Here is a 25,130-nt window from a genome sequence, read left to right on the forward strand (position 1 = left end):
AGTATTAGTTTAAATACATTTATTATTACAGTGTTTAAATAAATTTATTACATTCATTATCTCTGGGCTTAACTTTTAGCCAACAGAATAGGGGACTTCTACCACTTCGATAGCATTGCTAGAATGGCGTTCTTTCCTTTAAAAAATGGTAAATAAGAGGAATGCTTCTTTTTCTTAACCTTTGTTAGTGAAAGAAGAGTAAAGTATAAATTGAAGAGCTTGCTCTAAAACAATTTTTAAAAAGTATTTTAATGGCGCCAAAGTGCCTTTAAAAGTTTCAGATATAGCCATACAAATGTGTATTATTAAAGAGGAATTCTTTATCCCCGTTTAACGTATCTGCATTAGTTTAGATCTTTTTATGTTGGGATGAGTCTTATGACACAGTTGGTCATTTTTTAAATGGCTTCAGTTTCTTAAATTAATTTTTAGCCTGCTATATAAAATTAGTCCTTTTTAAAATTCTACAAAGGAGAAACAACTTTCTTTAAGAGAAAATCTTCCTTTATTTACTTATAGTTTTGTTACTCCTCACCTGAGCATATTTTTTCATTGGTTTTTAGAGAGTGGAAGGGAAAGGGAGAGACAGAGAAACATCGATGTGAGAGACACATCGACTGGTTGCCTTCCGCATGTGCCCTGACCAGGATGGAGATCAGCCTGCAATGAAGGTACATGCCCTTGACTGGAATCAAACCCAGGACCCTTCAGTCCAAGGGCCGATGTTCTATATCCACTGAGCCAAACCGGCTAGGGTGAGAAAAGCTTTAAAAACAGTTTGTTCATCATCACTAAACATTCTGATTTCAGTGCCAAACTAGACAAGATGGTGAGGTAGGAAAATTTCCTTCTTTTTTATCTTTAGGTTTAGTATTCCCTTTCTTAGCATTTGGCCTCCTCCCCCCTCCAAGTTTTCTAGTGTTCTCCCAGTCTTGTCTATCCTATATAATAAAAGCCCAGCGACCATAACGGCAGAATGACCAGAACGACCGCTCAACCAGTCACTATGAGATGCACTGACCACCTTTTGGTCCTTTTCCCTGACCCAGCAAGTGGGGACCCGGGGTGGGTCGTGGGGGATGCGGGCGGCACCAGGCCAAGGCCCCCACCCCGCCGGTCGCCCCACACACTGAGGGCGACCTGCAGTGAGGATGGGGCCGACAAGCGGGCAGGAACAGCCGACCTCTCAGTCCCTCCCCCGGCCATCAGGCTCCTATCACCAGATGGGAAATGGGGAACCGGGGTGGGTGGCAGCGGAGGGCGGGCAGAATAGGCCGACCTCTTGGTCCGCTCCCCCCCACCCCTGCCCCCGGGCCCACAGGCTCCAATCACTGCCGATGGCAAACAGGGAACCAGGGTGGGTGGTGGCAGAGGGCGGGGCCGGCAGCTGGGGAAGATGGCCCTGATCGCAGGCTAGGCCTAGGGACCGTACCCGCGCACAATTTCATGCACCAGGCCTTTAGTCTGGAAATAAAGTCATCCATAGTAAAGTATTAGACAGTTCATGTTATCTTACTTGGACTGTTTACAGTCTTATAGAAAAGAATGGTTAAAGAAACCAATAATTAAAATCTGTGCACATAAAGAAAAGAAGAAGAGTGAATGATTGGATTCCTAAGTGGGTGGTGGATGCACGGGTGAATGAATGGTGGTGGGTTTCAGGCATGGGAAATCTTCCTTTATCCAGGACTCATACTGTGTAAGTGATGGTCTATCCTGGTGAGAAGAGGGTCTGTCTAGTAGATTCTGCCATTATGTTCCTTTGTTGTACATAGTAATTAATGTCAATCATTGACATGTAGTATGAACCTTCTCTTCTTGTCACTCGTCATACCAGCTTGAAATCAAATCCCTTTTTGTTTGATTGTTTGTTTAAGGCTGAAAGAGCATATTCGTTTTGTGGCACTATTGAATACATGGCACCAGATATCATCAGAGGAGGAGATTCGGGACATGACAAGGTATGTTCTATTTTTGACAGTTTTTAATATATCTCAATAAAATATACATAAGAATCCTCATTTATAACTTAGGTATAATCTCTTCAACAGTCTCATTCTGGTGGTGTCTTATTTTTACTTTTTCTCTCCTTTGCTTTGTATACATGAACACATCATGATATCTAGTGTTTAGAAGGAAAAAGATAATAGAAATAGATTTCCCTTTTTTTAGGTTTTATTGGTGAGGATAATTTTTGTTTTATAGGATAACTCTAATAGAAAGAAACCTCAAAAGCAACTAATTCTTCAAATAAGAATCTGTATCTTGAGCAAAGCACCAGTAACTCTATTTAAAACAAAAATCATTCATTTTCTGTTGCATGGGACCTGCTCTTTGAGGACACAGCTGAGCCACAATCCAATACAGAGATGTCTGTGAATGCATAAACTGTCCACTGTTCCTGTCGGAGTCACGCTGGATGATTTTGGACAGTGCTTATTGGCATTATTGATTTTTGATAGGAAAATATATGGGACATATAATTGACTGTTTCACCTTAGGTTGATATTTGCTTTCTAAGAGATCATTGAAAAGGGAATCTTTCCTGCTTTCTTATTCCCAGTTTCTGCTTTTAACTTTGTAGAAATACTGGAGACTTTCTTTTTTTAAAAAATATATTTTATTGATTTTTTACAGAGAGGAAGGGAGAGGGATAGAGAGTTAGAAACATCGATTAGAGAGAAACATCGATCAGCTGCCTCCTGCACACCCCCTACTGGGGATGTGCCCACAACCAAGATACATGCCCTTGACTGACCGGAATTGAACCTGGGACCCTTGAGTCTGCAGGCTGACGCTCTATCCACTGAGCCAAACCGGTTAGGGCTGGAGACTTTCTTGATTATCTCTTCAACAGAAATAATCATTGTAACAATCCTTGGAGAAAGAAAATAATCCTTTTTAATAAAGGATTATTTTCCTAAGTCCTCTAAACAGCTTAATTTTTTCCTCCTCACTTTCCTTTGTATGTGCAAAATGAAGGACATGAAGAGGCTTTCTAAGTAGTTATGATATAAAATCTAGGTCACATATTTTTTCTGCCTGTATTACCTGTTCAGTTCTCTTTTTTAATACTTTGGCTTTATTAATAACTTTCTCCAAATAAGGATTCTGACTATTTTTTGCTTTTCACTGTCCCCTTTTCCGCATCCCGTTTCAAACCCCACATATACAGTCCAACTGTCTTAAATGTGGAGAATATTTGCTAATGACTTACCATATATTTAAAGCCAAGTTTTCATATCTAAGTGTAGAGCCATATCAATTTAAGAGCCTGGTTTCAAATCAAAAAGCAGAACATTCTGAGGTTCCTGACTCAGACATCAGTAAAACTGCTTGTATAAAGAAAAGAATTAAATTGCTGTTTTAGTTCATGTCAAGGCATTCTTTGAAACTATTGGGAAATTTGGTTGGCCTTTATAACTATGAAAATTTTTAAATTACCTTCTAAGACCTAATGGGACCAATTTGTAGGAAAGAAAACCTTATATTATTCCTAGGATTGCTGCATACCTGAGGTCCAGAATACAGCTAGGTCAATGGGAGTTCATGGAACACCTTGATGACTTTGGGTTAAATGAGATATAATGTATACAACATGCTCATTGCTGTGCCAGGCTGGCACTCACTCTTGTGCTTTCAGTCTGCCTCAGCCTGTTTCCTGTGTCATTGCTATGAATTTTCCTTAAAGTATCTCTAGGCTCATACATTTTGCATCATTTTTCTGAAACCTTACCCTTCAAATTTGGAAGCAGAGAGTTTAAACTTTAGCATCCAGATAATATCTCATTGGCATAAGCTCTTATATTCAACTGTTATTGAAATCTTGATTTGCATAATTATAAAAGAAATAATTTTCAGTATATCAATATTCTTTAAATTATGTGTAATTTGTTGTGTTCTCAGTTCAGATAACTACACATATAAATTGGTTTCCAATTTAGATCACATTTTGTTTTACATTATTTAAAATCTCATCATGCTTCCTACAATGAAGACTATTAGCTTTATGTGATAGGTTCTATAAGAGGAATTGATTAGGTGATTATTTCTGTTTTATTTCTGTTCTTTGACTTTAAGTAATTGTATAATATTTATTGGAGCTGAATAATTAATAAAAATGATAAGTGGTAAAAAAATGATAAGTGGTACTTTCCCCCCCATCTATCATAAATCCAAAGATTTCACTTACTTAAGATTTTCAAAATTTATTTTAAATTAAAATTTTTATTTTTAATTAACCAAAGTAAAACCATTACTATTTATAAAATAACTAGAACACATTTAAATTTTGTACTGAGGATACCTGGATATTTGTTCTCTAAATGTCTTGCATGAGCTAATTTAATACTCCTTGCACAAAAAGCTATATACAAAATCTTTTTCTCAAAATATTTGCCAAATATGCAGCTTTATTTTGTTCATTTTTCTTTCTTATAAATTACATGTTAGTTAATATTCTATCAAATGAAATTGCTGTTTTGTAGGCAGTTGACTGGTGGAGTTTAGGTGTCCTGATGTATGAACTACTAACTGGAGCGTCTCCTTTCACTGTGGATGGGGAGAAGAATTCCCAAGCTGAGATATCTAGGTAAGACTTAAACAAAATAAAATCAATGTATTGTTACTTCAGAGGAACTCATCCAATTTCTGTAATTCGGCTGATGGAAAAAAAAAAATTAAAAAAATGGGGATAGACAAAATTAGGTTTAAGTAGTTAATTTCCGTTTAAAATCATATAGGATGTAGATATATAACCTTTATATTTTTTTATATTTTATGTGCGTGGATTGATCTTCTGTTTCATAGGGAGAATGTCATGATTTTTGTGTATTCCAAAGCACTTAGCATATTGTCTTGATACATGATATATTGAAGTTTATTTGATGGATACTTTCTTCCCACTGTATACATATTATAATTTCTTTGTGATTTTAACATAAATAGTGATATTTTTTAGCTCATGTATAGAGGCTCAATAGAAACAAATACCATAAAATCACCCTCTTGTAGATTAACATAGCATTATTCTATTCCTTCATAGCAGTTATCACAATTGCATTGTTACATTTTCGTTTATAATTATTTGATTAATGTCTGTATGTCCCACTAGATTGTAAGCTCTGTGAGAGCAAGGGCACTTCTGGCTTTGATCCTAGCATTGTATGCTCAGGTGCCAGCCAGCACAGTGCTTTACTATGCAGAATTCAATAAATACTTTTGGAATGAAATGAATTAATGAACAAATAAACAACAGTGATAAAACATTCTACTAATTACTAGTTATGTTTTTGTCCTGTTCTTGAATTTTATAACTTTGAGAGCAGATTTGACATTAAAAATTGAGACTTCCACTTATCAAAATGGAATAACAAGAACCGAATTTAGTTTTCTGCCTGAAACAGTTTTTAAAATGAGCAAAATATCTGAAAGAACAATCTTGAAGATATTGACTGTCTAGCAGTGAAGGACAGTGAACAATGAGAGATGGAAAATCTATGAGGCGAGCCCTATTATTGCCCAGCTTACTGCCTTGAGAGTGTCCAGGCTACAGCGCAGGGAGAGTTGAGGTGGAGCTGAGAGTCCAGGAAGACAAAGGCAGCGAGAGTTTGAGGCAGAGTGTCAGAGAGGAGAAAGCTGCAGAGAGAGAAGTTCCAAAATTTGCAGAAGTATTCATTCAGTGAAGTAGCGAGAAGCACACAGTGCAGGAACTACTCAGTATAGTGAAGATGCTGTTTCTCTCCCAATTGATCTATAAATTCACCACAATCACAATCCGAGCAGACTTTTCTTTTATTTATTTACTAGAGGCCTGATGCACGAAGATTCGTGCAAGAATGGGCCTTCCTTCCCCTGGCTGCTGGCACTGCCTTCGCACCACCTTTCCGCCTTCCCATGCTGCCCAGAGGCCCAGAGCAGCTGGGGTGGTGTGGAACACCTGCATCATCGCCATGGCGATGACGCAAGCATCCTGCCCCCGGCTGCTCAGCGCCTACGTATGCAAATTAACTCACCATCTTTGTTGGGTTAATTTGCATACTCACTCTTGATTGGCTGGTGGTGTTGCGAGGCATGGTCAATTTGCATCTTTCTCTTTTATTAGTGTAGCTTTTTTGCTGGACATTGACAACCTGGACCTAAAATTCATATAGAAATGCAGAGAACCAGGAATAACTAAATCATCTTTGAAAAAGTAGTCCAAAGTTGATTTTAAGACTTTTAAGCTATAATACTTAAAAGGACACTGGTGTTTGTATCAAGATAGACAAATATTCAATGAAATAGAATAGAAAGGCCAGAAATAGAACCGCACAGATATAGGCAACTGATTTTCCCCCCAAAGGTGCGAAGTCAATTTGGTAGAGAAAAGATAGTCTTTTCAATAAATGATGCTGGAACCATTGGCTATCATAGGAGTGGGCGTGAGGGGAAGAAATGAACTTCTATAAATACATTCCACCATATAGGAAAATAAACTAAAAACGATCATTGACCTAAATGTAAAACCTAAAACTATAGAATTTCTGTAAGAAAACATAAAGGAAAACCCTTATGACCTTGGGTTAGGTAAAGATTTCTTAGATACAACACAAAAAGTGCTATCCATACAAGAAAGCACTAATAAAGTAGACTTCATCAGAATTTCGGTCTTAAAAAGAAACTGTTAAGAGAATGGAAAGACAAGCCACAGCCTGGGATAAAATTATAAATCAAATAAAAAACTCTCGAAACTCTAGGGGGAAAATCTCCATTTTAAAGAAATGGGCAAGATATTGAAACAGACAGTTAACCAGTAAAGATCTTTGGGTGGCAAATAAGCACATGAAAGGATGACCAACATCGTTAGTTTTCAGGGAAATGCAACTAAACCACAATAAGATGCCACTGTATACTCACTGGAATGGCTAAATATAGACTATCATAGGGTTCTCCACAGAAACAGAAATAATGAGACATATAAAAGGAGCTTTATTATAAGGAATCAGCTCACACAGTTATGGAGGCCGAGTAGTTCCACGATCTGCCATCTGCAAGTTGGAGAACCAGGAAAGCCAGTGGTTCTGAGGTCAGAAGACCAGTGTCCCAAGTTAAGCTCTTTTTTTCTCTTTTCTATTCAAGCCCTAAAGGGATTGGATGGTGCCCGCCTACATTAAGGAGGGGATTCAAATGCTAATCTCAGGAAGAAACACCCTTACAGACACACCCAAAAATAACGTTTAATCTGGGCAACCTGTGGCCCAGTCATGTGACACTTAAAAATTAATCATTGCCGATTCACTCCTTGTCAGCTTGGCAGCCATATGCATCTCCTTCCAGGGTTAAGGAATCTTTTTTCTACCAAGGGCCATTTGAATATTTATAATATAAGTTGAGATCCCTACAAAATTATCAACTTAAAAATTAGCCTGCTATATTTGGTCAAAGATTTAATTAACTCACCCATAATGCCTTGGCAGGGCCACACCAAATGATTTCGCGAGCCTTGTATGGTCCGTGGGCTACATCTCCCACCCCTGCCTTACACCATACTTAATCTCCAGACAGGGACGGTAACAAGTCATAATTCCACCTGGTGCGCAACATGGTAAGACCAGTGAATTTCAGAAGCATGGTCCCATTCATGCACTTTACTTGCTGTGAATTGAGTTCCTTGATCAGAAGCAATGCTGTGTGGAATGTGTCTATTCTAGTTAGAGTGAAACTCTGCCCTTTCCATAATGGCAGTAGCCAGTGTAGTCAGTCTGCCACCGGGTGGCAGGCTGATCACCTGGGGATTGATGCCGTATCGGGCATTCAGTGTTGGTTTCTGCTGCTGGCAGATTGAGCACTCAGCAGTGGCCATTGCCAGGTCAGCCTTGGTGAGTCGAAGTCCATGTGTATTCTCCATCCCTGCCACCATGGCCGTTTTATTTATGAGCCCACTGGGTGGCAGTGGGGTTGACTGGAGAAAGAGGCTGACAGGTATCCACAGAACAGATCAGCCTATCCACTTGATTATTAAAATCCTCCTCTGCTGAGGTCACCCTTTGGTGAGAATTCACATGGGACACAGATGTCTTCATATATTTTCCCCATTCAGAGAGGTCTATCCACATACCTCTTCCAAGTATTGTTGTCAACCAGGCTTCCTTGTCACCAATTTTTCAATCATGTTCCTTCCAAGCCCCTGACCATCTAGTCAAACTGCTGGCTTTGATTGGTATAAAAGCACACGTTGGTCTTTAATTGGTATAAAAGCATACATTGGTCTTTAATTGGTATAAAAGCACACATCTGGTCATTTCTCCAGTGCTCAGTGAACATGCAGGTGCACTGCTGAAAGCTCTGCTCCCTGGAGATTTCCCTTCACCACTGCTCTTCAGGGATGTTTCAGAAAGGGGATGCAGTGCTACAGCTGTCCACTCCGGTGGCACCTGCGTTGTCCACTCCGGTGGCACCTGTGTTATCATGCAGGACCATCGGTAAACTTGGCCTGAGTCTTCTCATTCTCTGCCATCTTATCATAGGGAATGTCCCATGAGGCTGGCACAGAGAAGGCAGGGTAGCAGGAGTGGGGACCATGGACATTTGGACTACTTCTTCATGAAACTGACTTGTGCCTTCAGGGCCTGCTCCAGCCCAGTCTCATGTATACCACTTCTATTTGAGGATGGACTGTTGCTGTGCACTCCCAACTTTATGGCTTCATGCATAATGTATGATGTATGATGGGTATCTCGGGCTGTATGAACCTTGGGGACCGTAGTTAAGTGTTTTAGTCTATTAAAGCCCAGTAGCAGACCAGTAGCTGTTTCTCACAAGGGGTGTCGTTATCTGCAGAAAATGGCAGGCTTTTGCTTCACAATTCTAGGGGCCTATGCTGCAGTTCACCTATCAGGGCTGCCAAGGCTCTGAACAGCATCCCTATCTGCCACTGACACCTCAAGCACCATTGGACCTGCTGGTTCCTATGGCCCAAGTGGCAGAGCAGCTCAACCAGCAGCCTGGCCCTGTTGCAGAGCCTTCTCTTGTTCTGGCCCCCATTCAACAGCAGGTTTGCGGGTCACTTGTTAAATGGGCTGGAGTAACACACTCAAACGAGGACTATGTTGTCTCCAGAATCCAAAGAGGTTCACTAGGCATTGTGTTTCCTTTTTGGGTGTCGGCGGGGTCAGATGCAATAACTCATCCTTCACCTCAGAAGGGATATCTTGATATTGCCCCACACCACTGCACCCCTAGAAATCATTAGGGTAGGAAGCCCCTGAATTTTGTTTTCCACCTTCTGACACACAAGGTCTTACCAATAAGTCTAGAGTAGTTGTTACTCCTTGTTCACTAGGTCCAGTCAGCATAAGGTCCTCAATATAATGGGCCGGTGTGATATCTGATGGAAGGGAAAGGTGATCGGGGTCTTCGAGAACTAAGTTATGATATAGGGTTGGAGAGTTGATACACCCCTGTGGTAGGACACTGCTGACCTTGCCAGCGGAAAGCAACTCCTTTCGTGGGCCTTACAAACAGGGATGGAGAAAAAGGCATATGCCAGGTCAACGGCAGCTTACCCTGTACCAAGGGATGCTCAAGCAATGAAACCACATCTGGAACAGCAGCTGCATTGGACTCACCACCTGGTTGAAACATATCATAACCCACTGTCATTCTTCAAGATTCCTCTGTCTTCTGCACAAGACAAAAAGGCAAATGGAATGGGGGCGTGGTGAGGTCACCACGCCTACATCTCTCAAGTCTTTGATGGTGGCTGTCATCTCGGCAACCCCCCAGGAATGCAGTACTGTTCTTGGTTTACTATGTTTCTGGGCAGAGACCGTTCTAATGGCTTCCACCCGGCCTTTCCAACCATAATTGTCCTCGCTCTCCAGGTCAGGGCACCAATGTGGAGATTCTGCCAGCGGCTAAGTATGCCTGTTCCGGTGCATTCTGGAACTACAGCAATAACCGCAGAATGGTTCAGGACCCACTGAATCCACTGTGAGATGGACCTGAGCTAAAACGCCATTGACCACCTGACCTCCACAAGCCCCTACTCTGATTGGTGGTGGGCCACAGTGACATTTGGGTCTCCTGGAATTAGTGTCAGTTCAGAACCAGTGCCTCATAATTCTTGTACATTCTGATTATTTCCTTTTTCCAGTGTACAGTTAGTCTGGTACAAGGCCATAGGTCCCTTTGGGGAAGTCTGGGAGAAAGATGAACAGCACACATATCCGGGCCCCTTTCTCAAACTGACCCACCCTCTTCATTCAAGAGGTACCGGGAAGGTAAACTGGCTCAGGTGTGGGAATTTTTTTGAGGGACAGTTGACTGGGAGGAGGGCAAGGTTGATGACAAAGGGACACAGGAAACTCTGGAAGGTGATGGGTATGTTCATGATCTTGACTGGTGATGGCTTCACAGGTGTACACATGCATCAAAGCTGATCAAGTTGTCTACTTTGTATGTGGGAAGTGTGTTGTGCATCAATTCTACTTCAATTGAAAATTTTAAATGAACCTTTTACAGGAAAGATTAGGAAGTACATATAAATAATTTCTTGCTGTCCCAGCTAGTTAATACCAAGTTAAGGGATAGGACTATTTCTTGTTAAATTCATAGTTAAAATGATCGTCAATTATTAAAAATACTAAATATGACTTGGCTTATTTTAAATGGGCTTTTTGATGGTTTGAAAATGTTTCAGAATTTCATAAAACCTTGGCTACAGTCTTGAGAATTTGGGTCCCTTTGCAAGGTCATACCTGTCATGGTGACAGGTGCAAAAGGTGGGCTTAACCTGACAGCATTAAGTAGTAGCTCCTCTGAGTGAGTCCCCTCATCTGGATCCCATGACACAAGCAATCTTCTTTGTGATTTTTCTCTCCAGCACAGCGCTGCCTGCAGAGAGATAGTATATTGTTGGTTGTGACGGCAGGAACATTCTGAACCAACTGTTGTTCAAATTTAAATTGCTCTTAACTGCCTTTAGCTCAATCAGTTGGCATTCCGGTTTTAGAAAGAGAAAGAGAGCCTGAGTCAGATTCTTGAAATCTTAAAACTAGAGCAGATTTTTCAAGAATTCAGATAGGATTTTCCCTTTAGTTAATCAATTACTCACTTTGTCATGTTAATAGTTTGTTTAAAACCTGGTGTTAACTTATGATTCCATGGTTTTCTGTGGCATTTATTTCTTGTTCCTGAAATTTATAAACAATGCGACGACTACGTTATCTTACGTTACCTTACGTTACCTTTCCCTTTCAAGATAATCCTTCCGATTTTCTTTCCTGGTGTAAAATCTTTCAGTCTGTTCTTTTTAAAATAATGTATCATTGTCTTATCCCCAAATGTCCTAATTAACTGGGGCTTTTTCTCATCATTTAGTTCTTTCATTCCTTAATGATTGTGATCTTCCCTGAACTCTGCATATTTTTTATAGTTTTTACTTGAGATGTTTCAAAATAATAGATTTTCCAAGTTATCTGCTTGCCTATTGTTGTCTACAGGTAGCCTAAAATCAGAACAAGATTGTTTTTCTGGTCCATCAAATTACAAAGTAAAAGAATTTAGAATGAGAATAAAACCTTCTCAGTGATGTAAGAATCCTTCATCAGTGTCCCTAATAGCCATCTCCTCTGTCTGAGTACCGTTGATGAATGGGCGGCATGATGTATAGGCATTTTCAAGGAAGCCCCTTCAACAGAACATCTTAGTTGTATAGAAGTTCTCCCCACTTAAAATAAGTGGAACCACCTTCCTCTAACCTCTGCATGTCAGTCCTGGTTCTGTCCTCTGAAAACAGAGGGAAGTTCCGTTGTTTCTCCCAGACATTGCTTTAGGTATTTGAAAGTAGTTTTACCTAGGGTTCCCTTTCTAGTTTTCTTACCGTTTATATGAGATCATTTCCCGACTCCTATCTTGGTACCATTTTGGACCATACTAAATTGACAATATTATAGATTTGAATGATTGCTCTTTAGCTTTCTGTGAGTCTCTATTTTTTTATTAAATATATTTTAATTTATTTATTTTTTGAGAGAGAGAGGGAAAGGGAGAGAGAGATGGAAATATCAATGAGAGAGAACATCAGTCAGCTGCCTCCTGCACACCCCTCACCGGGAATCAAGCCTGCAACCCAGGCATGTGCCCTGACTGAGAATTAAACCATGACCTCTTGGTGCATAGATTGAAGTTCAACCACTGAGTCACACTGGCTGGGCTCTTATTTTTATTTCTTTTCTAACAAATGTGTTTCCTACTAGCTTCTATTGCCTTGTGTAGAACTTCTGTTACGGTATATGTTACTGCTGCACGGGGAGGTGTCCACCCATCCAGTAACTGGGACTTCCTTCGATTTTTCTGCCTGCCCCTCCAAGCAGGCGCCCTGCACTTGGCTGGAGCTTTGTAAAACATGATGATTGAATATTCCTTCACCTAGGAACCAGGACACAGAGCTTCTGTTCGTGGCTCTTCCATCATCTCTGACAGGGTTGTTTGTCTCACTTTCTCTGCCTTTGAAATGTAGAAAATGTTTGCCAAGAAATGTTTATTTGGTCCCTCATTTTCTATCAATAAGGTATGCTTTCTTAATATGTTCATTGTACTATTATAAACATAACGTTATTAAATTCAGGTCTAAGTGGTATCAAAATAATATTAAACAAAAGTTCTAATTGTGCTATTTAGGTCAGGGGTTGGCAGACTACAGCCCTCGGACCAAATCCATTCTGCTGCCTATCTTCTGAGGGTGGCCTTTGAGCTAAGAATGGATTTTAGCAGCTCCCCCTCTTGGGAGCACAAGGTGCCTTTCCGACTCCCTTTCCTCCCCCCAGGCGCCTTAGCTTTACCTTTCTCCTAAACTCCAACGGCCCTTCTTTTGCCTCTGTAACTTTTTAAATTTTCTCTTATAGTTTAGAAAAAAAGAGAATGGATTTTATATTCTTAAATAGTTGAAAAAGTCAAAAGATGAACAGTATTTTGTGGCATGTGAAAATTATATGAAAGTGGGATTTCAGTGCCCACAGGAACATTTTATCAGAACACAGCCGTGCTCCTTCATTTGCTGTCATCTCTGGCTGCGTTCCTGCTACTGCCGCAGGGTTGAATAGTTGCCACAGAGACCGTATAGCTCTCCCAGCCTACAGTATTTATTGCCTGGCCTTGTATTAGTTATCCATTATCCATTGCCAGGAAACAAATGACCTAAAAACACTTATTATCTCAGAGTTTCTGTGGATCAGCTTCGCTAAGTCCTCTGCTTCAAGGTCACTCCTAGGCTGCAAAGCGTTGGCTCAACTGGGAAAGGAGCCGCTTCCAAGCGCATGGGTTGTTGGCAGGATTCGGTTCCGCAGGTTTGTTGGACTAAAGCCTCATATCCTCGCTGGCTATTGGCTGAAGACCACCTTCCATTCCTTGCCGTGTTGGCCTGTCCAACATGGTAGCTTGCTTCTTCAGAGCATGCAAGCTAGGAAGGCAATAGAGGGAGTCTGCTAGGAAGATGGCACTTTTAAACTGATCATGAAAGTGGCACCATGTCATCTTTCTTGTTGATGTTGGTTAGGAGACAGTGGTTATTGGGGACCATCTGAGAAGCCTGTCTACCATGTGCCCTTTACAAAAGGTTTAGGTGATTGATTTATTTGTCCTCCCAAGATGTGCTTTCTTTTTAGGTGATTATTTTAATATATTGATTTTGCATGTGATGATACAATATTCTAAAACAAAATCAAGCAGTAATTTGTTGAATTTTTAGATTGTATCCATATTAATTACTCAGTAACACCTTGAATTAGCTCATCTGTATATATAAAAGCCTAAGCAACCATTCGACCGTTCAACCGGTAGCTATGACATGCACTGACCACCAGGGGGCAGATGCTCTGACCGGTAGGTTACCTTGCTGCTGGGGTCCAGCCAATCTGGACTGGGCGCACACCCTGGAGCCTTCCTGTGGACCCTCCCTGGCCCAGATCATGCACCGGTGGGGTCCCTTGGCTTGGCCTGCACCCTCTTGCAATTTGGGACCCCTCAGGGTATGTCAGAGAGCCACAGGCCAGGCCAAGGGACCCCACCAGTGCACGAATCCATGCACTGGGCCTCTAGTAATAAAAAATTTTTCTGTTTATAGATGTGTTGCTTTCAGAGTTATATATAGAGTAATTACAATATTACTGTATCTTACCCTCTTTTAAAAGATTATATTTCCTTTTTCCTTGGATTTTTTATCCTTCTTATGTCTTTATGATCAAATCCTTTATTGGCATATTTTAAGAAGCCTTCTCGATTCCCAAGGTCCTGTTCAATTTTTTCTTTTCTTCCTCATTTTAGGTATTATGTACCCAATAGCAACATCTGTGTTCCCAGAGTTTTGTTTTGTTTTGTTTTTTCTGCTGGTTACTCCCAAATCTATTAATGTGTGTCACAGTAGCTATTCATCTACACATTATTCCACACGAACCAATTGTGGTAGCTGGAGACTAGAGTGAAATGACGCTCCCTTGGTACTCATATTCCTCAGCCTTCTTTTTCTTGTTTTCTTTCATCATCCTTTAGATCCATTTACGTCTGCTTCACTCGCATGCGGGGTAGAGCTGGGTCATACTGTATTACTCATTTGCCCTCTGAAGCGCTCTCTAGGACGGTGGGGGGTTTAGAGCCCCGAATGAAACACAGGGCAGAAATTTGACTTAGCTTTCTAGCAGGACACAGGTGGGGAAGCAGAGTGAATCAGCATAACATCAAAGCCGGCTTCATCAGGGTCCTGCCTACCGCCTCGGCCTGGTTTCCCAGCCCAGAAAGGCGCGCTTGGCCATTAGCGATGAGATCAAGTGGGTGGGTGCGGACCACCCCAGCATGGGAAGCTCAACACGGAAACGGCAACATGTACAGCTCCCATGAGCGCAGCTGCCAAGCCCCCACATGGACACCTTGGGGATAAGAGATAACACACAGTTTTCTGGAAGTATTTTAACAGCCCTGGGCCAGACAACCTTCAGGGCTTACGTGCCTGCTCGTACTTCTCCGGCCAGGTGCAGGTCACCTCTCGGGTTATTTCACAATAACCAGGCATGGCTGACATTTCACATTGATGTGATTCATCCATTTCAAGGAAACTGTGTAAGAAGGTAAACCCAAGGTCATCTTCCTAGGAGAAAAGGTTTAAGCCTGCTAGGAGCCCTCTCTCTCTACCGCCCCACCCCAATTTCTGCTTCTCTTCCTGGCATGAGTGTCCTACCAGGAACAGGCTGAGGAGACCCCGGCGCCACTCATTTACCGCCACATCGAGGAGGAGTCTCTTGCGTGGCTCCTGCTCTCACTCCGAGCTGGGGTGGTGGTGCCTCATCGTCTGCGAGGCTCTACTGCTGCTGGTTCTGGCCATCTTATTTTCACTTGGGAAAGGCAAGGACTTGGGGCTGCCATACTGTTCTCCATGTTCCCTCAGCATGTTTTCAACGGGAATTCCTCCAGATTTCTACTCAGTTTCTTCCCGACCTGATCCCTGCCTCGTCCGAATCTAGAACTCTAGTTCCCTGAACCCGCCACCCACCCTGGTTGTATGCGTTCTGTGTGCCCTGGGTGTACACAGGTCTCCTTCTGCTCCCCCTCCAGTTCTGGCATCTCGGTGAGCCATCCCTGTTTTCAGGCGCTTACTGCTCTCTCAGAGCCCCTCCTTTTGTGGCTGAACCCACCATGGGTCCACATGACTGACCACTTCTTTCCCTAGTGACCAGCACGGAGTCGGCTTCCAGTCAATGGCAGATGACTGGGGTTGAGGAAGTAATAGTCTAGAACAGTGATAGCGAACCTTTTGAGCTCGCATGTCAGCATTTTGAAAAACCCTAACTTAACTCTGGTGCCGTGTCACATATAGAAATTTTTTGATATTTGCAACCATAGTAAAACAAAGACTTACATTTTTGATATTTATTTTATATATTTAAATGCCATTTAACAAAGAAAAATCAACCAAAAAAATGAGTTCGCGTGTCACCTCTGACACGCGTGTCACAGGTTCACCATCACTGGTCTAGAATCAGAACCTCAGAGGATGTCAGTCCAGGGCTCATAAAAGAATGCCCGCAGCCATGTGTCTTTATTCTGATCCTCTTGCACAGCACATTCCTACGTGTGGAGCAGAGGCACATTCAAGGTGGGGAAATGGAAAATGCAGTGCTTGTTTTTCCCTGAGGAAAGGGCTCCCGGCTTCTCTATCAGACATGCGGGCACCTGATCTGAGGGGAAGATTGTCTCTGATGCTGAAAATCCTGCCAAGCAGTGAGCAATGGAAGAATGTAAAGAATTGAGATAAAAAGAGGGCGCTGCTCATCTTTTCACGTGTTCTACAGTCATCCCCTACATTCTCCAGATGGAGTGCTAGAAATTGAAGTAGCTTTGCAATGAACAGCACTGCTGGAGTTTTTAGTAAAAATTTACAGTTCCACTGTTGTTTTACAGATTCTCAGGGGCTACCTGCTACAGTCTCCACTTATGGAAGTACTAGAGGCCCGGTGCACAAATTCATGTACCATTGGGGTCCCTCAACCTGGCCTGCAAGATCAGGCTGAAACTGGCTCTCCAACATCTCCCAAGGGGTTCTGGATTGTAAGAGGGCACAGGCCAGGCCGAGGCACCCCAGCAAGCTCACTTACCAGTCGGAGCACCTGCCCCCTGGTGGTCAGTGCACGTCATAGTGACTGGTCGACTGGTCAACTGTCTGCTCCCTGGTGGTCAGTGCACCTCATAGCAAGTGGTTGAGCAGCCTTCTCATGTCATTAGCATATCATGCTTTGATTGGTTGAATGGCTGACCGGACTCCTGGGCACATAGCATATTAGGCTTTTATTATATAGGATAGCGGTAGCTCATTTTATCAAGCTTTTGCTGTGCTTCGTGCTGTGCATCCTATCTTAGCTCATTTAAACGCCGTAATACCCATTTCAGGTAAATAATGTTATTATCCCCATTTTACAGTTGATAAGATTGAGATACAAAGAGATGAACTGCCTCAAGGTCACACAGCCAGTAAGCAGCAAAACTTGTTTAACTCTGAGAGTGAACTCAGTCTGGCTGCAAAGTCCATGTTCTTACCACACTGTACTGTCTTATAAACTTATCAGTTTTGACCCATAACTTATTCATATTTTAATGCACAACAGGCGGCATTTTTGTAAACCCAAATAATGAATAATTGTGTATCTCCATGATTGTGTTAAGCTTCTTAATTTCTATGTTCCTTCCACTCTTTCTTTCTCATGAAATTATTGATCTGCTTTTCAGGGGGGCAAAAGTACATTTATTTGGATTGGATTGATCTCTCCTGTGACCTTAGAATAAATTCAGATATTTCATCAAGGGGCTGGATTATCTTCATTTTTTACTTTCCATACTAAGGAGCAGACTTGACTGTGCCCTTGAGTGGCACTTGCCTTCCAGAGCTTGCCTGTCTGTTTCATTGTGGTAGGAAGTGAAGCAGAAGCCTGGGTTGTTCAGATATCAAGAGCAGAGCCACATCAGGTGGTCTGACGCCCCGCCTCAGTCTTCCTCCTGCTGCACTCCCGCTGGCCCTTATGTTTGCTGGATGCAGGGAAAGACAGGAGAGGCGGGTATGGTTCGGAGCTTCGTTTGTCCTTTCAAATCTGGATACTGAACTCACTTCCCTGAATTTATTAAGAGTTGCTTCCATTGTGAAATCTTTCGTCATGGGGTTTAGTCCATAGGTGGGTGGTCTCGTCTGGCCCCAAGGTCTTGTCTTTTCATTTCTTCCCAATTAAATATTTGGGTGATGGCTTCGTGTTAGGATTGATTAATATTGAAAAAGGAGCCAGTACATTTTGTTTCTGCTCACTTAAGTTTCAGAAATTTGATTTCATATTTTAAATATCCTTGTGTATGTTTTTCACATTTGTTCAATTCCCAAGTGCATTGTGCTCTTCTTGTTTCTGCTAAGAATACCGTCTCTATCACTTCGTCCTCTGATTGTTTTAACCACAAGTTTTATCTGCCTGCAGGAGAATATTAAAAAGTGAGCCTCCGTACCCCCAAGATATGAGTGCTTTAGCTAAAGACCTGATTCAGCGTCTTCTGATGAAAGATCCTAAGAAAAGATTGGGATGTGGTCCGCGTGATGCAGATGAAATCAAAGAGCATCTCTTTTTTCAGGTGAAAGTTATTGAGCAGATCTATGCCCTGCTGTTTTCACTGTTCAACATTCTTGGTGGAATGAGTGAACATGGTCTCTTTTGAGTTGTTTTCTCCCTATTTTCATGTACATGGCACTTTTTTTTAAGTGACAGGGACCCTTTAGGAACGATCAAAATTCGACTGGTAGAGACCTAAGTGGTCTCTTTCTCCCTAAATGAAGCAGGAGTTGGGGGAATCATAATAACATTTGATTCTTTACATACTAATTGATTAGAGTTTCTGAGTATTAGTTTCCATTTATGATCACAAGATTTAGGCATATGAACTAAGGAGACATTTATTATATGTTTTGCTTCTCTCTCAGTTCATGATCCACTGTGTTGTACCTTTTAGATAGTGATTTTATCTCTTCTTTTCCCAGGAGAAATCTCAGAGAATTCAGAAATCTCCCTATTTCTTATTTTCTTTGTACTTAAGAAAGTGCTTTTCCTGTTCTGAAGAAGCCTAATGAGACCACACCACAGGATACTAACACAGCTGCTCAACTCAGTTTGCTCAATTTTGTCAAAAAACAAAAACAAACCAAAAATGTTAGATAACTGGGGGGGGGGGGGGGGGGGGCGGGGAGTTGAATTGACTGAGTTGGCTGTTTCAATTATTTCAGTCTAAATGGTCAACTTGGGATACTATGACCTTGATTTGTAATACCTCGAGCTTCTGGCTTTTAAATAATTTCATATCAACAAGCATAACCTAAATATTTCTGGTCTAAAGGGACATCCAAGTTTTATTTTTGTTCTGCAAACTGAACTTTTACATTATTAGCACCAAAACAAACAAAAATAGCTACCAATGCAAAGAAAAAACTCTGCTGTAGAGTAAGCTTTCACATTATTTATTGTTTTTAAATATGGAAGAACAAATAGTGATTGAGAGTAAGAATTATCTCTACTTCTGTGCTCAAAAAAGTGCAGTTATTTCAGTAGAGACTGACCATAGCGGCAAATACATTTAGAATAAAATTAATTTCTCAGTATGCACATTTCATAGATTCATGTGGCATAGAAAAGTTAACATTTGAACAAATTATTTCATATATCTTGTTCAGGAGTTTGGCTCAAAAATTAATAAGATAAAATTCAAAGAAGTATTCAAACAAAATATCTCCAATCAGATTTTCCTAGAATTTTTCTTTCCACAATTCCCTGTATTTGTGAATATTACAATATATCCTTCATTTTAGAGAGAATTCTTTTTTCTCTAGCTTGGAATAGTAATTTTAGGTTATTTAATTGCCTTGACCTTTTAAATGATAAGGACACTTAAGGAAAAACCAGAATTCTACTTTAAAGACCTAAATGGAGTAGAGGTGAAAGGGTTATAATAGCATTCAATTTTCTATATACTAAACATTCTCCTGCTAACAACATATTTCTTTAAATTACCTCCTTACTCTAGAAGTTTCTCCTAATGTATGTACAGTAGCCAAGCACAAATCATAAAATGGAAAACATTATAGCCACAGAGGAAAGAACACTAGTAGGAAGTCAAGAGACTGTGTTCAAATCCTGACCCTTCCACTAGCTAATGTTTAAGTGAAATGGTTAATTCTTATTCCCAGGCTCAATTCCCATCTGGGTCGAATAAAGTAGATAAATGATCTCTAAAACCATTCTAGTTGAAAAATTCGAGCAACTTAATGATTTTATCTCCATTGCCTCCACAAGAGGGCATAATAAAAACATTTTATGTTAGTTGATTGAACTTACACAATGTCACCAACCTAGAAATGCAGGTTTCACATTTTACCCTCTCTGAAATCAGTATACATCTTACAGTGGACAACATCTCACTGTTCTAATTGGTAATGCTTTTTCTTTCTTTTTTTTAAAATATATTTTTATTGATTTCAGAGAGGAAGGGGGAGAGAGAGAGAAAGAGAGATAGAAACGTCAATGATGAGAGAGAATCACCGATCTGCTGCACTGAGCCTGCAACCTGGGCATGTGCCCTTGACTGGAATCGAACCTGGGACCCTTCAGTCTCTAGGCTGACACTCCATTCGCTGAGCCAAACCAGCTAGGGCTGCTTTTTCTTTCTTAATGGTGCATAATGTAATGTCTTACTATCAATGATGACATCATAGACTTGAAGACATATCTGAATAGGATATCTGTAGGGCACAGTTTAGTAAAGCATTATCTGATGTGTTAAGTGACAAAAGGAGCATTAAAAAAAAAAGAGCAGAGGGTTGCATTTGAATAATATAAAGCAGAATTTATCAGACAGTGAGTGTCTGCTATGTGTGGAAAGGGGGCTTGGATTATCCCATGGGAAGAGAAGAGGCAGTGTTTAAGAGGCATGAATACAGTGGAATGAGAAAGAGTCATCAGTATGATAGTATCATTTAAGCTTATAGATGTAAGTAAATACATGCCTTGTGCTGAGTTTATTTTCTGATCTGTCGAGATGACCAGTAGGAAAGCTAAGTAACACTGCCTCTAGAGAATAGGCATGTGCCTTTAGACTTCATAGCCATCCTCACCAGGCTTCGTAAAGCCCTTCATTAGAGTTTGTTTTATTTTGCTTTGTTTTGTTTTGTTTTGGCTTAACCTTTCCCTGGAGGCTCAGAACAAAAGTTACTTTTCTGTTGTCCCTAAGGGTAAACTAGGGTGCCCTGGTGCCCCCTAGAGGACATGATGAGACTCCATGTCAGGCTCTGCTAAGCTGCCATCAGAAAATGTACTCATGCTTATAAATATATATATTTAATCATTAATTTGAAATATGCCTCTTTCTATGATCAATTAAAATCCTAATCTGGCTTTGTTATTCTTAGAAAATATATTTCAACTTTGCTGATTTCTATTTTGTACTAACTTTCTTCCTCTATTTTAGAAAATAAATTGGGATGATTTAGCTGCCAAAAAAGTGCCTGCACCATTTAAGCCAGTCATCCGAGATGAATTAGATGTGAGTAACTTTGCTGAAGAGTTCACAGAAATGGATCCCACCTACTCCCCAGCAGCGCTGCCCCAGAACTCCGAGAGGCTGTTTCAGGTGAGCTCCGGGCTGCGCATGTGCGTTGGCCACGCATGCTTTGAATCTTCAAAAATTTTAAATACAGCGATTTAAACATTGTTTTCTAAAGCTATGGTTTGTTAAATAGCAAACATTGTTTATGTGCTTATTTTTGATAGAAAAACTTGATTTTTATCCCTGAAATTTTATTTCAGTTCAGGCTCTTTTATAGAACACATAATACTACTTCATTTTATCCCTATTTATATGAAAGACTAGGGGCCCAGTGCACGACTTTGTGCACCTTAAAAGGAACTGTGGACCCTGAGGCTGCAGTAGGCATAGGGGCGGGTCTTGGCCAACCCTCCACGCCCCCGCCTGGCCCCTCTCACCATGGCCCCTGGTCCCCTGTCTCCCGACAGCCCCGCTCCTGCTGCTGCTGCTGCTCCCATGTGCTGATGGGCGCTGGCCCCACTCGCACCCGCTGACGGCATGGAATAATTGGGGCCAGCGCCAGCAGCTGGTGTGAGCAGCGGCTACTGCCCCGATCATCCCTCAGGAGCAGGGGGAGATGAAGAAACCCTCAGTGGCAATCAGGGCCCACGGCAGGTGCTCACACCCGCTGATGGCGCTGAGTGATCGGGACTGGTGCTGGGCACCAGCAGTGGGTACAAGCAGGGCTGGTGCTGGCCCAGGTGCGAGCGCTGGGCGGTGAGTGGGAGCAAAGAATTTTCAGTAACCACCAGAGGCTCGCCCCGATGACAGCAACTGGCGTCCCACCTTGGTCTCACACCCCCACTCACCTGCTCCACCATCCTGATGCAGCCAATGCCCGCCATGTTCTGCACACTCCCCCTGGTGGTGAGCACACATCACAGCGACCAGTTGTTTGGTTGTTCCGCCATTCAGTCTATTTGCATATTAGCCTTTTATTATATAGGATTCTTTAGTTCATAAATAATGTTATCTGATTCTTTGTCTTCAGTGAATAATCTTAACTGCTCAAAAATGTTTAGAAAGGATTTTATATTGAGAAAAGAATCTTTCTCAGACTTAAGATGAAATATTCTATTAAGTGGCATCATAGCTTCCCTCCTTTGACTTCCACAAATAAGTATGGCTGCACCTGGCCATCCAGACCATGTCTCTGAACATTCGTGACACTAATGTCTAGCACTTGGCTGGGCACATAGTAGGTGTTTAGAAAATGTTCATTGAACTAGTGAATGTTCTAGCCTGAATAGGTTAATCATCCATCATTATGTCACTTTTGGTTCAGGACATCATTCTGCCACTTGATTTTATTCCTTTTCTAAAACTTAATTTTAAATTTAATAAGTCTAAGGAAATAGAATGAGTCAAAAAATTGCTGACTTAGAAACCAACTAGAATGTAACTTGTTTTTTTTTTCTAGTTTGGAAAACAGTGGCACTTGGACCACTTTGCTTAATACCTTAACTCAACTTTTTTTGAGAAGTTAGTTGTGTTTACAAATAAACTTTTATCAGCAATGCAAAAGAATTACACCTATGAGTCAGATTTTTGGTGTGAAATAGAGAAGCGGCATTTTTTTTTTTTTTTTTTTTTTTTGAGGAGAGGTATTTTTCTGCCTTTAATTTTGAATAGGTTTAGTTCTACCAGAAGATGGCATTATCTCCTTCTGGAAAGCATTTTTCTATTAATTTGAAATAATCTTGCATTTTAGATTACAAATACAATAAAATTAGAATCATCTTACTGAATATTTGAGTGTTTTTTATTATTTTTTCTTGAGTTAAAAAATTATTACAGTCTAGTCTATGTTTAACTGGAAAATTGCAGATCTGTATTCTCACCTTTGCTTTTGTATTTTAGGGCTATTCCTTCGTTGCTCCTTCTATTCTCTTCAAGCCCAACGCAGCTGTTGTAGATCCTCTTCAGTGTCACACAGGAGTGGAACGTCCTGGGGCGACAAATGTTGCCAGGAGTGCAATGATCAAGGTATATAGATGTGGTTAATTAAATGACATATTTATGGTTTAGATACTAATACTGATTAACATTCTCAAGCCCAGTAAACTTAATAGACTTACCATTCGACCAAGATGCGGTTTTAAGAAATGAATAAATGGAATAGCATTATTTGCCCTAGAGAATTATTAACATCAGTGTGAATGAGCTCCTTTTTTAAATGATCGAAAATTATGTGACTTAAATCAATGATACAGATGAACATAGAAATGAGCTAAAGTAAGATGAATTTTAGAAGATGATCCACGCATGTATTCCATTTATATTTATTAACATTAATAATGTCCTATTACTTTGCAGTTTTATTTAACCCATGTGTGTTACTGATATTTTCCTAAGTTAAATGATGTTGGTCTCCTATCAGGACTCTCCATTCTATCAGCACTATGACCTAGATCTGAAAGACAAGCCACTGGGAGAAGGAAGTTTTTCAATTTGTCGAAAGTGCATACACAAAAAAAGTAACCAAGCATTTGCAGTCAAAATAATCAGCAAAAGGTATGACCATTTCTGGCAGTTTCTCTTATGAATTCACTAGAGGCCTGGTGCATGAAATTCGTACACTGGGGAGGGGGGTGTCCCTCAGCCTAGCCCGCACCCTCTCCAATCTGGGACCCCTTGGGGGATGTCTGACTGCCAACTAAACCAGCAGTCGGACATCCCTCTCACAATCCAGGACTGCTGGCTCCCAACCACTCACCTGCCTGCCCGCCTGCCTGCCTGATTGCCCCTAACTGCTTCTGCCTGCCAACCTGATCACCCTCTAACCACTCCCCTGCCGGCCTGATCACCCCCAACCGCCCTCCCCTACAGGCCTGGTCGCCCCCAACTGCCCTCCCCTGCAGGCCTGATCACCCCCAACTGCCCTCCCCTGCAGGTCTGGTCACCCCCAACTGCCCTCCCCTGCAGGCCTGATCACCCCCAACCGCCCTCCCCTACAGGCCTGGTCGCTCCTAAGTGCCCTCCCCCGCTGGCCTGATCGCCCTCCCCTGCCGACCATCTTGTGGTGACCATCTTGTGACCACATGGGGATGGCCATCTTGTGTGAGGGTGTGATGGTCAATTTGCATATTACCCCTTTGTTATATAGTATCCTAGTCTGTGGATTCTATAAATTAATACTTTTATTTAAAAGGAAATCAACAGTGTATTCAAAGGCTTGTTACCCACAGGTTTGGCCATTTGGCTTCTCAATTGATCCGTTATACTTCTAACTCTAATATTTTCAGATAAAGGAATCCATTTCAGACATAAATCATAGTATGATAGGCTTTTGATTTTCCTGTGAGAAAACTCCCATGGCAGTGATATTTAATCAAACTGGCTTAGTGAGTTCAGCAGCTGTTGTCATTCCTATTCGTTGTTTATTTGAAATACTTTTTTAAAAATAATTATTTAGCAACCTACTGGTAGCATTGAGAGCCAGCAGGTTGTTTTGGTAACTGGTTATTACCTCCATAATCATATATTCTTATTACCAAATTGTCGGGCAAGAAGGGCATCCATTTCTTCGTGTGATTAGCTCTTTTCTGACTCAGAAACAGTCTTTTCTCAGAATAATGCATTGCTTGTTCTGGTGGGTAGTATGACTCATTACTTTCATGGAAACTTCATTCTCATACTTTGACACTTATATTCTGAATACACTGTAAATAAAAACAAAATGAAGTTTGGAGCAGCACTGACATAAAACTTGGCGCAGAGGTTTGTAGAGACTAACTGTTTCATCTCGTAGGATGGAAGCCAATACTCAGAAAGAAATAACAGCACTGAAGCTCTGTGAAGGACACCCCAATATCGTGAAATTGCACGAAGTTTTTCATGATCAGGTAGTCCACAGTCCTCTTCTGTGCATACTAATTCACATTCAAGTTTTTACTTTTTTACCAGCTTTGTTGGTGCTCCTGGGTTAGAGTTAAAAATATGGGACATCACCAGCCACTACAGGGGGCAGAGAAACCAACCCCTCCACACACACACTC

At 41.2% G+C, this 25,130-nt stretch overlaps 1 protein-coding gene across 4 annotated transcripts in view; it reads left to right on the top strand.

Annotated features, from left to right (window-relative positions):
- Window positions 1-25,130, top strand: part of RPS6KA5 (ribosomal protein S6 kinase A5) — a 129,559-nt gene that overhangs the window by 86,123 nt on the left and 18,306 nt on the right. For 3 of the 4 annotated variants that reach the window (XM_059688130.1, XM_059688150.1, XM_059688141.1), the window contains exons 6-12: window positions 1,878-1,961; window positions 4,488-4,591; window positions 17,985-18,135; window positions 21,016-21,177; window positions 22,993-23,118; window positions 23,513-23,646; window positions 24,884-24,977. In XM_059688130.1, the coding sequence (XP_059544113.1) occupies window positions 1,878-1,961; window positions 4,488-4,591; window positions 17,985-18,135; window positions 21,016-21,177; window positions 22,993-23,118; window positions 23,513-23,646; window positions 24,884-24,977 (855 nt within the window). The remainder of the gene's footprint in view (window positions 1-1,877; window positions 1,962-4,487; window positions 4,592-17,984; window positions 18,136-21,015; window positions 21,178-22,992; window positions 23,119-23,512; window positions 23,647-24,883; window positions 24,978-25,130) is intronic. The other variant, XM_059688137.1, reaches the window with a different exon arrangement.

The sequence above is a fragment of the Myotis daubentonii genome, chromosome 1 (genome assembly GCF_963259705.1).
Source record: "Myotis daubentonii chromosome 1, mMyoDau2.1, whole genome shotgun sequence".
In the NCBI taxonomy this organism is placed as follows: Eukaryota; Metazoa; Chordata; class Mammalia; order Chiroptera; family Vespertilionidae; genus Myotis; species Myotis daubentonii.